At 35.4% G+C, this 19,965-nt stretch overlaps 1 protein-coding gene across 1 annotated transcript; it reads left to right on the top strand.

Annotated features, from left to right (window-relative positions):
• The first annotated feature begins 2,000 nt into the window (after positions 1 to 2,000).
• Positions 2,001 to 19,756, top strand: LOC107859520. Its single transcript, XM_016704568.2, has 14 exons — positions 2,001 to 3,372; positions 3,799 to 3,927; positions 4,286 to 4,440; positions 4,571 to 4,781; positions 4,913 to 5,147; positions 5,238 to 5,388; positions 5,488 to 5,781; positions 16,126 to 17,416; positions 17,570 to 17,698; positions 17,880 to 18,037; positions 18,197 to 18,407; positions 18,548 to 18,785; positions 18,877 to 19,027; positions 19,286 to 19,756. Exons 1-14 carry the CDS (start codon positions 2,109 to 2,111, stop codon positions 19,592 to 19,594), a joined length of 4,926 nt encoding a protein of 1,641 aa, XP_016560054.2. The 5' UTR covers positions 2,001 to 2,108; the 3' UTR covers positions 19,595 to 19,756.
• The last annotated feature ends 209 nt before the right edge of the window (positions 19,757 to 19,965 follow it).

Genomic DNA, 19,965 nt, shown 5'->3' with positions numbered 1-19,965 from the left:
AATTTAACATGACAGTCCATTCTTCATTGAAACTAGTGGGGTTGGGCTCTAATAGCACTGGACCCAAAACCTTTTACTTCTGATTCGGCATGTTACACACTTATAACAAGCTTCTAAAATCAACTTATTTTAGAAAGTACTTTTGTACGAAATAGTTTGTGTTTGACCAATAAATTTAAAAGATACTTTTGTACAGTTAGTATTTGACCAAACTTTCAAAAAGTGCTTCTAAGTATATGTTTTTCAAAAAGTACTTCTGAAAAAAAACAACCTTTTTAAAGCACTTATTTTTCGAACGCAATAATTCTTATTTTGCTTCAAGTGCATTTGTTTCGGGCAAATTAAAGAAACTTCTGGAAGTGAATGCCCTTGAATTCCTCAATAATTCTTTGCAGTAGTCTTTCCTTGTGAGAGAAGTTATAATATGTCTACAAGTAGATCTGCGATTTCGGCAGTTACCAATCAAGATGTTTTGTACTGCAAATGAAATTATTACAATATATATGCAGGCTAAGATGAATAGATCCTCATATCATATAGTTTATACCAAATATGAATAGAACAGATTTCTTAAACACATTTGCTTAGTAAGGAAAGATTTTAGTTAAAAAGGTTACCATTCATTCAATCCTATATCATGCTAGGAACAGTTATTACCATTCTCTGATTGCATGCGTAGGTAGTCTAACAGTGTTTACAATTCGGCTAACAAAGGAATTCTACTATTAATTATGTTATAGTTATTGTACATGTGGGATGTGCAATGATCCATGCTTCATGCTTAAATTAGTTCTGGATTAAGTTTGATACAATACTTAGTGACTTCGAAGAGGATTGAGGAATAAATTTAAAAAGGAAACGAGCTGCCTCATCTTCATTAAAACTTGGAAATTTGTCTGAGTTTAAAATAACAAACATAGATCGGTAACTGGTTCTGTCGCAATTGTTGCAACTTTTCTCCTTAATGTCTTTGCCTTCTTGATTTATTCTTAAGATTATGCATGATCTGCCTAAGCAAATACCTATTAGTCTATGCTCTCTTGCAAGGTGAATACTCAATGTTTATATAGGACCAAAGCGGATAGTGTCAGTTTCGTGTCTTATGTGACACACAGTTAACTTTTTCTAGAGGGGAAGGAATGACTTTTGGCCTCAGAAGTATGTATTAAAGACAGGGTTATCTCTCAAATAGATCTTGAAACCTTGGATCATGAAACTATGTTTTCTCAAAAGAGGTTTCTGTTTGAAGATTTGTCTGGAGTAAACTGGACCAGATGATATTTTACTCTTTTATTTTAGTGGAAAATTTTATTTATGTTGAGAGGTAACAAAAGTTGTAACCATAAAGGATATTCGAGTGTTCTCTAATCAAAGTTATTTGACAGTCGTTTTAATGTTTTATATGAATTTTCATAAATTAACTTTTCCTAGAGGCCTTTGGAGTATGCATTAATGATAGAGTTATCTCTCGAACTAAATTTTAAATAAGAGTTTAACTAAAGAGTTCTAAGGATTGTGTCAGCATTAACTGACAATCAGATTACAATTTAATTTGCGCAAATCCACTCTCCATATGAAATAAAACATTCACAGAATAGAACACCGAAATATCTTCAGGGTTTAATTTCTTGTTATCTCTATCATAAATGAAATTTACCTCTAAAAAAAATGAGTTCTATATCATCTTCATGGTTTATTACTTGTTAGCTCTATCATAAATAAAATTTTCCTCTAAAAAAATGAGTTCTATATCATCTTCATGGTTTGATTTCTTGTTAGCTCTATCATAAATAAAATTTTCCTCTAAAAAAATGAGTTCTACATCATCTTCATGGTTTGATTTCTTGTTAGCTCAATCATAAATAAAATTCTCCTCTAAAAAAATGAGTTCTACATCATCTTCATGGTTTAATTTCTTGTTAGCTCTATTATTAATAAAATTTTCCTCTAAAAAAATGAGTTCTATATCATCTTGCTCAATTTTTGAGAAAACAAAGTTTCATCCAAGACTCCTGAGTTACTCTTTTGTCCAACATCAGCTGAAAGCCTAAGCAAAAAGTTGGTCTTGAATTGAAAAATTGATTTCTTCCTGTTTGGGCAAGAAAGAAATGGCCGCTATGTTTTCTTGGCTATTGTTTATATCCATAGCCGCATTTGCAGGTGTCGTTCCTGCTACTGATACCATGTTTCCAAATCAAGCCCTCTATTACGGCCAGACTTTAGTTTCATCGAACCAAAGATTTGAATTAGGATTTTTTGGTCCTAATGCACTATTTGGAAACGTGTACCTGTTATTGTGGTACAAGCATGAAGGACCCAGTATAGTATGGGTTGGCAATAGAAGGAATCCAGTTGGACTTGGTGCAATGCTCAAAGTTGACAAAGAAGGATGCATTTTTCTCCAAAATCTTATAGGAACAACCGAATCGATTTATAAGCCAAACCAGATTGTTCCCAGACCAGTTCTGCAGCTCCTGGATTCAGGTAATCTTGTGTTTGGAGATTCTAGAAATCTGACGGCTGGAGAGTACCTGTGGCAAAGCTTTGATCACCCTGTTGACACATTGTTACCAGGAATGAAGCTCGGTTGGGACCAGAAAACTGGTATCAACCGATCCATGAGGTCCTGGAGGACAAGTGTTGATCCAGCTCCAGGTGATTATTTGTTCAGGTTAGACTCAGGTGACTCAGGTCAGTCACCCCAACTAGTTCTTGAGAAAAAACGGCGAAGAGTTTCAAGGTGGGGTCCTTGGGATGGACAAAAATTCAGTGGCAGTGATGCCCTCATGGAAAACAACTACTTTAAACCAATATTTAACTTCAATGCTGATTCATTTTATTTCACATTCGAAGCCAAGAACAACTGGAGTTTGAAACTGACACTGAATCTAGAGGGAAAGATAGAGTTCCTGAAATGGAATAATGCTACCAATCACTGGGATGTAGTCAAGACACTGAATAAGGACAAATGTGACCAGTATAGGGCTTGTGGGCCTTACGGAGTTTGTATTGGTGAAGATCCACGCTGTTGGTGTCCTGATGGTTTCACGGCTGCATCACAAGATGAGTGGAACAAGAAGGATTTTACCAAAGGATGTAGGAGAATCACCCCACTTAACTATACTGATAAAGACGTGTTTGTGAAGAATACTGGACTGAAGTTGCCTGATAATGTAACTTACTGGGGAATGTTGTATCCCGAGGAGTGTGTAGAGAAGTGCTTGAAGGAAAAATCGTGTATGGCTTATACTAACATCAATATAAACGGATATGGCAGCAAGTGCCTCGTTTGGTTGGGGGAGTTACTTGATATGAGACGTTCACAGAAATCTGGGAATGACATTTTTATACGGATGGCAAACGAAAAACTAGGTAAACATGATTGCTTACTTGTGACATGATAACTGAGTCAATGCCTTAATTATAGAGTTAATTGGTTCATAAACGTTAACTAATAGGATTCCCATTTTAGTACTTGATTAAGTGGTTCATGCAGATTTGTCATTCCTCTTTTTTTTTTTTTTCAAGATGCATATGCACCTTCATGATATCGAGATAATTACATGCGTTTGAATAATTTTACTGAAATGTTTTAATATAACTGCTACACAAACTGGCAAAAGATGAAACAAACCTGCATGCATCTAGTTGTTCTCATTTCAAAATCTTTAACGTCGTATTAACAGAATAAGTAAATGCCTCTACAAGTTCCTATAAAGTTTATCGCTTAAATGGCCAAAGTTGAAGCTAATTTTATGAGTACGAAACAACTAACACTTTTGACTTTCTTATGAACAGATGCACCTGTTTCCCATGGGAGAAGGATATGGGAATGGATAATACTTGCTTCTTTGATCTCAGTTATGGTACTTGTCTTGTTTATATATATAAGATTTCGAAATCGAGCAAGGAAGGCGGAGGTGCTAGGTAAAAAAGAATCACCTTGTGCTGCTTTCACTTCACTTTTTTCATAGTTCTTCATTAAAGCTGAAGCTTAGCTTCACTCAAACACTATTCCAGAGAAAAAACTCCTTTAACTCTTTAGACGGCAAGAATAAACAGACATTGTTTAAAATGCATGTTGTTATGCCAATACCCTATAGTCTGCAATGAAAAAAATAGTAGTTCCTTATACCCCCAATCTGCTAACTAGAGTAGTTCCTTTCGCATTAGCAAATACATGACCTTGTAAGCTAGCTTGCGTGCTACTTATATTAAGTTATGGTTCGCTTCCATTATTGTCCGATTAATTTGTTTTCTCAAACGAATATCTTCATCTGAGCAGATGACCCAGAAATCAATCAGCCAAGAAATTCTCTAGGAGCTTTGCTGCAGGGCACAGATGTCATTGCATATAATTTCAGTGATCTAGCTGCAGCAACTAACAATTTCTCGCTTGATAATAAGATAGGGCATGGTGGCTTTGGCAATGTTTTTAAGGTCATTATTCCTTTTCAACAAGAATGGAAGTGCATATTTACAGTAACTCAGACAGCAGAATTAGTCGGTTCAAGTGACAACATTTGTATTCTATTGTATTTATGTTAGAGCTGTTGATTTTGCTTTGTAGGGTGAACTAGAGAGTGGAGTACAAATAGCAGTGAAGAAGCAGGTCGTGACTTCGCGTCAAGGAGTTAAGGAGTTAGAGAACGAAGTCAAATTAATAGCAAACCTACAGCATCGTAACCTAACCAAATTGTTGGGATACTGCATTCATGGACAAGAGAAATTCCTAGTCTATGAGTTCATGGAGAATAATAGCCTAGACAAGTTCATATTTGGTACGTCATCTTAAATAACCACTGTGTTTTACTATTTTCAGTGTTATTTGGATATTGGAAAAACCGCAATAGACCGAAATTTGGGATTATTCGAGTACTGAAAAAGGTAACTGCTTTCTGTACATGTCCAGATCCTGCAAGAAGGGGTACAATACCATGGCCAATGCGCTTTAATATCATCAAAGGAATCGCAAAAGGACTAGTTTACATGCACCATGACTCAAGGTTGACGATAATCCACCGTGACTTAAAAGCTAGCAATGTCTTGCTAGACAGAGATATGACACCTAAGATATCTGACTTTGGGTTGGCAAGGGAATTCAAAGACGATGTTGAAGTAAAGACTCAGCGAGTAGCTGGAACTCAGTAAGTAGATTAGCACTCATTATCATTAACAATACGCATGTTTATGCATATTTTAGAACTTTTACTGATAGTTTTATGTTGTGGCTGTAGTGGTTATATGCCTCCTGAATACTTAGAAAATGGATATTATTCAACAAAAGCAGATGTGTTCAGTTTTGGAGTTTTGGTATTGGAGATTGTGAGTGGTGAAAGGAATTCGACTTATCAGCATCCAGTCTATGATATTGGTCTAGTAGGCTATGTAAGTATGTTATCCCCTGGTTTTAATCACTACTTCACTTAAATTGGTTACGTAGAAGTTTCACCTTGAGCTAAAACATTCTACATGATTGATGGTCAGGCTTGGAGAATTTGGGAGGAAGGGAAGGCCATAGAACTACTTGACCCAGAGATAGAAAAACCAGGAGATTTGAATGAAGTCTTAGGATGCATCCACGTTGGGATTCTGTGCTGTCAGCGGCTATCCCGACAAAGGCCTTCAATGGTTCAGGTGGTTTCCTTACTGGAGGAGAATGAAATGTCAAGGTTAAATTGTGTTCCCCAGGAACCTTACTTCTATAAGGAGGAGGGGAGTCACAGTAACAGGAGTCGCGAAAGTGTGAATGGGCTGACTATTACTGAATTAACTGGAAGATCATGATGACCTGATATCAAGAGACATATCAACAGAGAAAAACTTCCGATATTGGGAGCCTGCAAGCGGGAATTCCAGGGCAATTGGCGTTGCTTGGTAATGGATCATTATAAAGACACTGATGACCTTTTTCTAATTTAGCTTTTTTGTCTCTTGGCTTCATGCAATGCAATACAATAAATTAAAGTTTTTCTATTTATATTTCTGTCTTTGGAAACGACATTAGAATGATATAGAATGAAGTAAACTCTGCAGTCAAGAGACATCAATCACCAAATATGGCAGTGTCCTATAATTCATCCCTTCTGTTTATTTGCTTGAAATGATATAATATATGCAATGAATCACCATCAAATAGGATCTTGATTTTTCTGGTACAAATATTGTTGATATGAACAAAAATTATAACATAACATCTTTAAAATTGTTCGATAATATCACGCCCGGAGAACCCAACCCAAAAGATTAGTCTAATAGGTGGGAGAACTCATTTGGCTTATAATCCCCTTAGCATTTCTCTATTTTTCCATTGTGGGATCAATTAGTTCATAACAATCACCTCCACTTGAGAACCAACGACCTCGTTGGTCACGGCTGGCAGCCCTCTTAGGTCCAGGCCACCACTCCGAGTCGTGGCTCCATGCATGGATCGATCCTCGTTGGTCACGGCTGGCACCCCTCCGGGGTCCAGGCCACCACTACTGGTAGAGGCGGATCCAGAATTTTAAACTTGTGGGTTCCCAAGGGCTCCTTTCCTGCCACTAAGCTATCCCTTGGTTTAGTTATGGGTTCCCACCTATTAATATTTATAACTTTTGACGATTTTTTTATATAATTTTAAGCCCTACAGTAGCGGGTGTGGGTTCCCGGGAACCCACACCTTCTACTCTACATCCGCCACTGACTACTGGCACATAGGCCACCACTACGAGTCACGGCCCAACGCGCGGCTCCCCACACGTGGAACGATCCTCGTTGGTCACGGCTACGTCCAATTGGTCACGGCTGGCACCCCTCTGGGGTCCAGGCCACCTCTCCGAGTCACGGCCCAACGCATGGGACTCTCAATGAAAGCACCAATGTTATAAACCAAACGGGAGAGCCCAACCCTAAAGACTAGCCTGATAGGTGGGAGAATCCAACCAACGACCTCGTTGGTCACGGCTGAGCCCAGTTGATCACGGCTGGCACCCCTCTTAGGTCCAGGCCACCACTCCGAGTCGTGGCTTCACGCGTGGATCGATCCTCGTTTGTCACGACTATGCCCAGTTGGTCACGACTGGCACCCCTCTTGGATCAAGGCCACCACTACTAGTACACAGGCCACCACTACGAGTCACAGACCAACGCGCGGCTCCCTACAAGTGGATCTATCCTCGTTGGTCACGGCTATGCCCAGTTGGTCACGGCTACGCCCAGTTGGTCACAGCTGGCACGCCTCTTAGGTCCAGGCCACCACTCCTAGCGCGCAGGCCACCACTCCGAGTCACGGCCCAACGCATGGGACTCTCAATGAAAACACCAATGTTATAAACCAAACGGGAGAGTCCAACTCAAAAGACTAGTATAATAGGTGGGAGAACCCATTTCGCTTATAATCCCCTTAGCATTCGTCACGACCCAAATCAGGGCCTAGCCGTGACGAGCATTTCAAACCATTGAGGCCTGAAACACTCCTATCTGTCTGGTAATCATGCACCTAATTTATATGATCAAAGAAATGCGAAAAAAAACACAATAATTCGGAAACATGGTCATAAATATGAAAAGAGACAATAACGGGGAGATAATGTTCCCTCAACATCAATTATCCTCTGAACAACTGTCTGCAAAAATCTCTAACAAATGACTGAAACAATGTCTATCTGAAAACTGGGACAAGGCCCCCAGTAGACCCAAAAATTGAATATAAGATAAAAGGACTGCAGGACATAAGACCTTCCAAAACATAGAAGGCTCACCACTTGTCTCTACAGCTCTGTCTGAAAGTTCTATTGATTCTCTTGACCCCTAGACTGGGCCTCTGAACCTGAGAGGTTGGAGAGGGGAGGGGGTCAGCACAAAAGTACTGGCACGCAGAGTTATCAAAACAAAACATAATATTTTTACAAAGTATAGTTGAGAGCCATTATAAAGCAATTTCGTATCAAATCATTTGAAAGCACATGGGTGTAATGCAATAGTTTTTTTATCAACAATAATGAAATGCAACTGAGCTAGGTGGAATACCCTACATAATTTACACCAACTGTCAAACCTTGGTTGCCGCCGAGATTAGAGTATAAGTGAGGGAGAGACACACAAGACCACGAAGCATGGTGTCTCGACCCAAATCAAATATGGTAGTGCACAAGACCACAAAGCATGGCTACTAACCATAATCCCAATTTGGGATAATATAATATCAGGTACGCAAGACCACAAAGCATGGTACCAAGTTCCCGAGTCGGCAAACACGGTTTCCAGCGTAGAATCAATTGACTCATGCTTTCTTCGGGCAACCACCTACCTCATTTAAAATCAATGCATTCAAATTTCATCTTATTCAATCACATGTCGTAATCTGTAGGGTATCGTCATACCCGACTTGCAAGTCATCAATATCACATCCACATATGCATAATCATGTAAAAAAACAAGGTGTTTCATCATTTACAAGTGGTGAACAATATTTATTTCAAATTCATGCTCTCTTTTGTTGATCACAATAAAATATGGAGTATCGAAACATTATCATGGGAATTTGAAAATAATTTATCATTCATATTTATCAAAATTCCATGGAAAATCTCAAATCACATATGCATGGTTTCAACCACTGAAGTATATAGGCAAATAATTCCCATGACATAAAGAAAACGACTTAGAAATCGTATTGAAAGCAAGATATTAGCATTTGATTGAAAACCCCCATTTAAAAGCATGCATGTTCATAAAAACTACACCCATGAGATTTTTGGATAACCCCATGTACCTCTATTTTCAAGGATAATAGGTGTTTCTTGAAGCTTGCGGATTGATGAATCCAAATATGTAATTATTTTTGAAAACCTACGGTCAAATCTTGAACTATTTGGGTTTTTATTTTGAAACCCTAAGGAGAATCTTGAGCACTTTTGATGAAAGAATATGTATTTTGGGGTCCTTGGAACTAAATCTCGTGTTTTAGGGCTAAGTAAGGGTAGAAAAGGACCACTTTGTCCTCAACACGGAGAGTTTAAATCACTAGAATTCCTTACATAGGCGCCGCCCATCCCGTTGCCTATGTTCACATAGGCGCCGCCTAGGCTATCGCCTATGTTTACATAGGCGCTGCCTAGGCTATTGCCTATGTTTTCCGGTGGCCATGGGCGATTGGTTAGGCGACGCTTATCACTTTGAAGGGCCATAACTTTTTGCTCGGGTGTTGGATTTTTGACAAATTGGTATCGTTAGAAAGCTAACTCGAATACCTATCATTTGACACGTAGTAGGTTTCCTAATTCGACATATACAGAGAGTTATGGTCAATGGAAGCTGACACACTTTACAATCTAAAACTTAGTCGATCGAAATAGTTCCAACTCGTCCTTGAGTTGAAGGACCTCTATGGTCTAAATTCAAGCTTGAGCGGATTCACATGCTACCCAATAATTAACATGCCGTATTGGCATAGGATTTTATGACTTTGGGATTAGCAACGCATCAAAATCATGGTCTATATTGTAGCCCGAATTGCGGGGCGTTACAGCATCTCTCTATTTTTCCAATGTGGGACAATTGGTTCATAACAGATTGGGGCTAAAATCCCCTCAATTAAAGTATAAGAAGTGCATTAGTTTTTATATTTGCAAACATTGTGTCAACACAAAGTATGTTGAACAATCAATGAATTAATGAACAAGATGTATAAATTTAAACTAAACTAGGAATCTATAGAGATGCATATCCAACATTATTATTAGTAAAAATTACATATATAACGACATGTTTACTAGTATTTACTAAAAATTCTAATTATTTTTAAAATTTCATTAAGTCCCAACATTTAGCCTTTGAAGATACATATAAGTTAAGTTAGATACGCCATACAGATACATGTATTAGTTAAACTAATTAGCATGTTTTAAGAGATTAGTTAAATTAATTAGCATGTTTTAAGGGATGTAACAACTAAACAAGCATTAATATAGCAATTAACCTAACTAATTATGGTAAAACTAAATAATATCCCACGATATATGGTAATTAGTTTGTTTTTACACCATTTTAAACAAGAACCTTTCCATAATCAGTTTTCAGGTTGCAAAAAGTTCATATGTTCCACCAAAAAAAATTCATACGACCTCTTTTTTTTAATTTGTTGATTTTCTTTCATCAATTGCAAATTTTCAATGAAAGTTCATACGTTCCATAAAAAAAAAATCATAGGACCTCTTTTTTTTATTTGTTGATTTTCTTTCATCAATTGCAATGAATATTTCAGTGTTCTTATGTCATTCCGTCATTTGGATTAACGATATTATACCATAATCACCCAAACCCCTTTCGTTGCCGTTGTTTGATATGAAGGGGAACAAGATCATTACAGGTTGCAAAAATAGTGAAGTTTAAGGTTGGGCAAATCTACAAGGACAAGTGTGTTGTTATTTCAGTTATGGCATGGTATGCCATTGCGCATTCCTTGCAATTGATCTGACAAAAAAAATCTGTATCTTATTTATGCGAAAAAAGATCTGACAAAAAAAAATTGTATCTTGTTTAACGTTACAAAAATTTATATCTTGTTTAACGTTACAAAAGTAGTTATTTGTCTCTTGTTTATTCAATTATGCATTTACCGTAAAATTGATAATTCTATTTTTTGTTATTTTAGTAGGCTAAGATACATATTTGGTCTAACTAGATACATTTTTCCTTCATCTTGTATCTCTGGTTCGGGTTGTGTATATATATGTATCTCTTGGTGTTTTAGTTTTAGAGATATCCGCATACCAAAAATACTAATTAGTAGTGTTAAAGATACATATTGTAAACGATTGTACATATATGTATCTCTAGTTAATTTTTTCTGTACGATAAAATACATCTTAATTTTTTAACATATTGTCGTTGAAAATACATATAACTAGCATGAGATACATCTTACAAATTCTTTTACGTAAGTTTTCCTTAATATTATTCTCATTTTAAAAAAAAAAGGAAAGAACAATGTCGAATAGATACAAACAGACGCTAAATTTCATGTAATATTTTTAGTTGTTTTCGGCCTATGAACAAATAGATAAGTTACATCAAGAATCTCAATAAATACACTAATCAAATAACTCTTTTCTATCTTTATTGGTGATACACTTTATGTAAGGATAATGTAACATAGGTGTTCGAGTAAATGTTTATCTGTATATAGTTGTTTATTATTAGGACTTTACTTGAATGAGTGGTGCAGTTGTTTTAAATTAGGAGTCCTTAGCAGTAATGACTTTGGAGTCTTATCCTCCAAAACACTCTTTTATATATATATTGATGTAACAAAACACTCTTGTATATAAATTAGGTGTACATATATGTATCTCTTGTTATTCCACATTTTTAAACAAAAATTCTTTCATATTTTGTTTTCAGTTATAAACGATTCCTACGACCATTTTATTGTTTCTTATTGATTTTGTTTGAAGTAATTGCAATGAATATATCAGTGTTGTTACATCATTCCGGCGTTTGGATTAACGATATAACGTACAAGGGATAAATAATTGAATTAAAAAAAATTAAATTAAAATAAAATAAAATAATGCTAAACACATATAAATATAACATAGGCCTCATACACTATATGTATCTTTAAACTTACTAATATGTATCTTTAGTATGGTGATTTCACTAAAACTTAAAAACAAGAGATGCATATAAAACTTAAACAGATGACAATAGATACAAGATATTGAAAAAGTATCATGTATGTGCAAATATGTATCTAAGCCTGAAATTACCTAAATCTGAAATAACAAAAGATACATAAATTAACAATAACACAAAATCAGATATACAAAAGATTGAAATGTATCTGTTGTTTTACAAAATATGTATATTTGGTATAAATATTTGAATCAAAATAAAAAATAGTGTAAAATACATACAAAACAAACTCGTACACAATATATATTTTTAAGTTTACTAACATGTATCTTTAATATGTCTATTTCATTGAACTTAAAAAACAAGAGATACATATAAAAACAAAAATAGAGAACAACATATACAAGAAATTGCTCTGAAGGTCTCCATAGATCTTGAATTTTTGTTTTGAGATAATGATGCACAATTTTTTTCCTAGTAACTTGATGATTAGAGATTATTTCCAAGGTGAGTATAGTTAGATTTTTTCTTCCTCGACTAGATGAATGACTTTAAATCCGTTGGTCACCGTATCATTTTTTGTCGGAGGTTTCAATTGATTTTTACTTCGCGCAACAAAATATTTTTGGATTAGAAGGTTTACCTGAAGTACCAATAACGAAAAGTCAGCCAGAAATAATCTCACCGGGGACAATTTTCTTTGCCGAAATAGTAACTTTATCCATAACTTGAGCACAAAAAACATTATCATCTTTAACATGAAACTCCAAACAATCAATCGGGTGAGCTAAAGGAATATGATGTTATTTAATTTAATTTTTGAGAAAAAACATTGAAATAAAAAGAAGAGTGAAGATGAATTTAGGGGGAAAAATACCTTAATTAAATAATGTGAAGAAGAAGAAGAAGAGAAAATTATGGGATAAAATCATCACCAAAATTTTGGTGTTAATGTAACCATTAATCTAGTAAGAGTTGGTAAAGTTAAAATTGAAAAAAAAAAAAGTGTTTTAGGATGTATCTCAATTTTTAACCTAAATTAATAAAAGTTGGGATATTTATAATTTTTTCAAACCGAAGAGATTTTTAGTAATTTTCAAACTAAAGTTGTGCTTGTATGAAATTTTTCCTTGTTATATTACCTTATTTTCTCAAAGCGTCAACTGTGATCCAGACTCAGTTCAGTTCATCGTACGTATATAGCACTATATGAAAGGTATAGTAAAAACTTAGATTTTAATTCCACGTAGTAGCGTAAGTAAATCTTAAATTTTATAATAGTAAGATTAACCCAAATAGCAAAACTTAGATTTTCAAATTTAGATTTTCTATTAGTTAACTCAATCTACTAATGGTAAAACTTAAATTTTCTAAGTATAATTACTGCTCCATCCATTCACTTTTACTTATAACGTTTCGCATCATGAGAGTCAAATTAATTTGTCTAATCTTGAAGTAGATTAATTCAACATTTTAAATTAAGATGTTCCAAAACTATACTAAGAATATTATAAGTTGCAATCCTTCTCAAATTAATATAATGAAAAAATATATCTTAAATGACATTAATCAAAGTCCATACAATTTAACTCTAAAAAGATAAAACGTGACAAGTAAAAGAGAAAGAAGAAAATAAAATTGATAAGATAAGATAAAATATATCCCTACCGCAAACTGCAAGGAAAAAATCGACTAATGGTTTGGTGTTGGAAAAAAATCCAACTATAATTGATTTATTTTAGTTTTAACTAAAAAAGACATATCGGACCGAACCAACCTGATATTATATTTGTACGATTCTTAAAAATATTTACTATGACATAATTTACAAATATTTCTTAAACTTTTTCATTGTTTTTATCTTTCAACATATTATTTCAAGTTTAAACTAGAATTTAGAATGGTCCAATAAGTTTTATAGCTCATAGATATTAGTAACTCAAATAAAGCTCAAATTATTAACGATGCTAATAAACAATTCAATTAAACACTAAAAATGTCAATAATGTTTGATATTTATCCTTTAGTTTTATAGAAATATACGTAACCTAAATTTATTATTTTATTTAATATTTAGTGGTTTTTTTAGGAACACCTAAGAAAGCTCTATCTTGCTAGGACTAAAGAAATTTTTAAAGCACAAGTTAATTATATATTTATATGAAGACTTTATCAGAAAAAACCCAAAAAAAAATAAAAACAAAATCAAAAAATTCGAAAAAAACTCAGAAGTTGAAAGACCCAAATTTTATTTGTTTTATTAATTTATAGATTTAAAAATCCCGACATAAATGATTTAATTTAATATTTAAAAAATTCAAAAAAATCCGAACTAACCCGAACATGACACCCTTACCTAACGAATACTTTCTCAAGGGCAACATGGGCTAAATGAGGGAGTAATATCAAACAATTCGGCGGCGGGGGAAGGAGGGGACACTGGGTGAGATCTATCAGCAGCGAATTCCCCATACAAATAGAGGCACCTATCAAAAAGATACTTCGAAGGCTTCGAGATCGAGGTCTCATTAGCCGAAGAAGACCCTGGCCAATCCACGTGGCCTGCTTGACGAACGTCAGCGACGGAGACATCGTAAATTGGTCCGCGGGCATCGCTATAAATCCTCTGTCCTACTACAGGTGCTGCGACAACCTTTACCAAGTCCGAACGATTGTCGACCACCAGATCCGTTGGTCTGCAATATTCACCCCGGCCCACAAGCACAAATCCTCGACGCGGAGCTTCGTAACATGTTGACGAAGGCCCCCGAACTGAGGGTTCGGTCAGTAGAAGGAACGACTTTGTCTCCCCGGAAGAAGAATAGCCCTGCTCTCTAGCCGACTGATCCCGTTGATCATATAACTGGGAGGGAACGTGTCACATTAGAGGTGAACGATCAGAGGTGTCCTCTAATCACCACGACGAGGCTGGTCCCTCTTTCACTTTTGTCCCTATTGAATTAGGTGAAACCATAAAGAATGAGATTCACTGGATTCTGGAAATTAAGAAATCAAGCCACAAGAATTTATTATATGAGTCTTATTAGTATTTCTATAAGAGACTATTTTTATGATTTGAGTTTGTGACCTCCATGTCCTACGATAGTAACTTAACTAGTTAATCGAAGACTTCACATAATTAGTTCATTAAATAGAGGGCAAATGCAATATTGTACTAATCTGATAACGTAAAAGAAACTTTCTCAGGCAATTTTCAAATGTTTGTGTTTTTGAAAGTTGCGTCTTACAGTTAATTTGTCTTTCAATAAATTCAAAAGCTTAAATATATATTCACAATTAAATACAATATATCTGTTCAATAATACAAGAACTGTTTGCAGTATGGAGAACCAATTAAGAAACTGTCTTCACCTACAATAAAAGTGATCCTCTAGAGTTATCACAGTAAGGCACCTAACAATTTTTATGTCAAAAAGTCATCCAATTTTATTTGGTAACATAAAAATTACTGAATTAATAGTAATTATCTTTAAAAAAAAATTACTCAATTTTGTTTTTATAACAGGAAAGTCACTTAACTATTGACACCTACAAAGTCACTCATCAATCAATGATATTTTCGACAAATATTACTGACGTGAATATTTTTAAGCCAAAAACGCAGGTCACCTTAATGGTTAATTAACATAAATAGCTTTTCACTTTTAAAATTTGACCTAAAAAATTTCAGCAATATCTACGGAAAACAGCAGCAAATGTCTATAGTACAATATATGAGGCACGTGAACGTGTGTTCTTTTTGAAAAATTAGGTATTTTGTTTAGATATTTTATAAAATTGATATAATATTACATTCTAGCATACATGCTACAAAAAAACTGAATGATGCACTTGATTGAATATTGAGATATTTACCTTGAGTTATCATGCACCTATGTTCTAGAAATCTCTTTATGCTAAAAAAAATGATTACTTTTTGAGGTAATTATCATTGATTGAATGACTTGTGTTTTCTATGATTGAAGTAGTTACTTGAGTGACTGCATAAAAAATAATGCAAGATCAAACTCATTATTTTTTCTGATTATACTTCAAACTTTCTACAATCGTGTAATATATTTACTTGCATTGACGAATCTCTCACGTTACCAATTAACTATACACAAAGAAAGTCCAGCAAGATAGTACGAAAGTGAACACTATGATATAAAAGTTGTTACTGAGTGACTGTTTTGAGTAATGCAACAACACGGGGATCAAAAGTCATCATTTTCCCTTTATTATACTTCAAAATTTGTACAACCGTGTAATATATCTACTTGTATTCACGAATCTCCCACGTTATCAATTAATTATATACACAAACAAAGTCCAACAAGTAAGTAGGAAAGTGAAATCAAGAGAACAGTAATAATCTTGATTTAATTATATATGGGGTCCCTATCCAGCTAACCACCTAACTGTCTATGGCAGAATTTAATGTGTTTCATTTAGGGTCCAGAGTTTAAGCTTTGAACAACCTAGACACAGAAGATCACCTGTTAGAAAGCATCAGTTATGTGTCAGAAGAAGGAGTTGTTGATAGTATTTGTTTCATTTCTTGTCCCTTTTTGCACTTCCATAGATACCATTTCCTTCAACCAATCTCTCAAAGATGGTGATTTGTTAGTCTCTTCAGGGAAATCCTTTGTTTTGGGTTTTTTCGGGTATTCCCCTGATAAACGTTATGTCGGAATTTGGTACAAAAATGTTCCTGAACTAACTGTTGTTTGGGTTGCCAATAGAGACAACCCCATCAATGGCACATCTGGGATTCTCACCATCGACTCAACTGGGAATCTTGTTATACTCGATGCGAAGACGAATGTTTCAGTCTGGAGTACAAATGCTTCTTCAGCTAGGAAACGAGCAGATACTAATACTGCTAAGCTGGAGGATTCAGGGAATTTCGTGTTGTTTCAAGACTCAAAACTGGAGGTTATTGAATGGCAGAGCTTTGATTATCCTACCAATACTCTTCTTCCTTCAATGAAATATGGGATAAACAAGAGAACGGGTTTGAACAGGTTTCTGACATCATGGAAATCGTTGAACGATCCAGGCACCGGAGAGTATCGTTACACGATGGAGCTCAATGGGACACCTCAAGTTTTCTTGTACAAGAACTCTAGCAGGATATGGCGGACAGGATCCTGGACCGGTCATGGTTGGAGTGGTGTTCCAGAAATGAGCCCAAATTTCATCTTCAGCCTCAGTTATGTGGACAATGATACCGAGGTTTCCATGACATATGGCATACATGACACTTCAATAAGCTCAAGAATGGTCCTGAATGAATCAGGGATCGTGAACAGATTAACCTGGCAAGAGGGTGAGAAGAAGTGGGTGCAATTTTGGTTTGACCCCAAGGACCTTTGTGACAGTTATGAACATTGTGGAGCATTTAGCAATTGCAATCTGTTCAATTTGGGTGAATTTGAATGCAGTTGTCTTCCAGGGTATGAGCCAAAGCTAAGCCGACAATGGTACTTGAGAGATGGCTCCCATGGATGCTTGAGGAAGAAAGATGAAAAAGTGTGCAACAGTAGTGAGGGGTTTGCCATGATGAGTCATGTGAAGATCCCTGATACAGGTGCAGCTCAGATGAACAAGAGCATGGGATTGAAGGAATGTGAAGAGTTGTGTCTGAAGAACTGCTCCTGCACAGCTTATGCAAGTGCAAATATTAGTGCAGGAGAAAGTGGATGCATCACTTGGTATGGTGAGTTGACAGACATAAAGCAATTTACAGATGGGGCCCAAGATTTCTATATCAGAGTGTCTGCATCTGATTTAGGTAAGGAGGTTAACCAATATATTGTGTAAGGATTTAGGTAATTCCATATACGTGGAGAAGCAATGTGCAAGATGACCTTTTTTTGGTTAGTAGTAGTACACTCTGTCTAACCCTCGTGTTCACCGGAAATTCTCATTTTTTTGTTCTGTTCAGCTCAATTCTCCAAGAATTCAAATAGGCATAATAGGAAAAGAACGATAGAGATTCTAGTAGGGTCATCTGCAGCAATAATTCTTGCTCTCTCATTGGCATGTTGTTTGGTGATCAAAACAAGGAGAAACGGTAAGGATCTCATTCTTTATCATGCTTTGGTCAAATATTTTCAGTATCTGGACAACAACAATAATAATGAAGCAGATAAATCAAATTTAAATCTCTCTACTACCTTTCTATATCGCACAGCATAAACTAAGACATAACTGCAAATTGCATTTGATCCTAATCGGTGTTTGCTGATGTACAGAAAGGAAAAGAAGTGAAAGCTTAGCATCCTATGAGGGCATGGATGAAAGTAAACATGCGGAAATCTCAATCTTTGATCTAAGCACAATAACTAATGCCACTGATAAGTTCTCTGATGCTAACAAACTTGGTGAAGGAGGATTTGGTAGCGTATACAAGGTAACAACTCCCAAACATGATTGAATTCCTTGCAATCAACAGTATCTTTATAGGAGGCTGCAAATAGGTTTAACAATAGTAATTGTTATACCAAGCTGTTTACCAAGGAAAAAAAGAAGAAGCTAAATTTACAGAATAATAATCTGAACTCGATATCAGGGTCACCTGACAGATGGACAAGTAATAGCTGTCAAAAGACTTTCAGTAACTTCAGGACAAGGGACACAGGAGTTCAAGAACGAAGTCACACTAATTGCAAGACTTCAGCACAGAAATTTGGTGAGGCTTTTAGGATGTTGCGTTCAACAAGGAGAGAAGATGTTGGTTTATGAATATATGCCAAACAAATCTTTGGACAGTTTTATTTTTGGTATGAACCATTTCCAAGATCGGTTTTTCTTTCATTGCCCTCCAGTCTTTACATGCTTACTGATGATTAATGAATACTACTTTGACGCGTGTGTGTTCCTAAAAGGTTTCTTATGCAAGAACTTTCAAACTGTGATCCAGATAAAACAAAAGGATCTTTGTTGGACTGGGGAAAACGATTTGAAATCATCCATGGGATTGCACGAGGAATATTATACCTTCACCAAGACTCTAGATTAAGAATTATTCATAGGGATCTAAAAGCAAGCAATGTTTTACTCGATGCCTCCATGCAGCCAAAAATATCAGACTTTGGAATGGCCAGAATATTTGGAGGTGATCAAACTGAAGCAAACACAAATCGAGTTGTTGGAACATAGTATGTCAATTTGTGTATAAACATATGAGTTCTATTAGATATGTGCATGTATCTTTAAAATGATAAGGTTGATATTGCTTTTCTATTGCAGTGGTTATATGTCACCTGAATATGCAATGGTAGGGCACTTTTCAACAAAGTCTGATGTTTTCAGTTACGGGGTTTTGTGTTTGGAGATTATCACTGGAAGAAAGAACAACAGTCATAATGATCAGGAGAGATCTCAACATTTAGTTGGATATGTAAGTACTGACATATGTCTGCTGTTAAAATCGACAAATCACCTTTATTGCCTTACAGTTGCCTTAAGATAAGCTGTGCCACGAGTGGAAGTACTGCTAATAATAATTTCAAAACAATTCTTTTTTTTGTTCTTAAAGTGCTTATAGACTGAAGATTTTGTAATTCAGATTTTTGTATTTTTGATGTTATAGTTTCTCTTATAGAGCAGGAATAGCTGGAAATGTTGATTTTGGTGCATTATGATGTTTCTTTTTCAGGTTTGGGATTCTTGGAAGGATGAAAGGGCTTTAGATGTTGTTGATCCATTGTTCGGTGACTCATATGAAGCTAGTGAAGTTTTGAGATGCATCCACATTGGCCTTTTGTGCGTACAATCGTTTGCAAATGACAGACCAACTATGTCAGAAGTGGTCTTCATGCTGTGCAACAAAACAAATCTTCCATACCCTAAAGAACCTGGCCTTATATTCAGATCAGAGAATTATAGTTCGGTTAAAAACTCTTCATCAGCAAGTATAGGAACATCTGTTAACGACTTGTCTATTACAAAAGTTTATGGTCGCTAGAGATTATGCCAAGCTATCCAATACCTATTTTGAAAGAAATCTTGTGCTATTTTGATAAAGCCTGCTGATACAATATGGTGTAGCTTTACTCATTTATGGATGATGTACCCAAATAAACTCATTTATGGATGATATATACTAATACAACCCAACTTGGTTTAAGGCCAAGGGTTTGCATGATCAAAATAAACTTAGGAGTTAGGATGAGATTCTACATCATGGAACAGGGTGGGGAGTTGGCCCGACCTAAAGGGTGAAAGCTACACAAATTTAAATTTTTGGTAATTAACAAATATAATATATGCAAACAGTATAGGAAAAATACATCAAAGTTTGTGCAAATTAAAGGACAAAATATGTGAAATAACAGA

Source organism: Capsicum annuum, chromosome 2, assembly GCF_002878395.1.
Source record: "Capsicum annuum cultivar UCD-10X-F1 chromosome 2, UCD10Xv1.1, whole genome shotgun sequence".
NCBI classification, from domain to species: Eukaryota; Viridiplantae; Streptophyta; class Magnoliopsida; order Solanales; family Solanaceae; genus Capsicum; species Capsicum annuum.
Note: the sequence above shows the minus strand (reverse complement) of the source record. Positions and strands in the feature narration are given on the sequence as shown.

Excerpts from the sequence above, each read along its gene's own strand:
- LOC107859520 (XM_016704568.2), top strand. The coding sequence starts at position 2,109 with ATGGCCGCTATGTTTTCTTGGCTATTGTTTATATCCATAGCCGCATTT. Across the intron at positions 3,928-4,285 it reads AAGGAAGGCGGAGGTGCTAG|ATGACCCAGAAATCAATCAG; the intron begins GTAAAAAAGAAT and ends TCATCTGAGCAG. Across the intron at positions 5,389-5,487 it reads ATATTGGTCTAGTAGGCTAT|GCTTGGAGAATTTGGGAGGA; the intron begins GTAAGTATGTTA and ends ATTGATGGTCAG.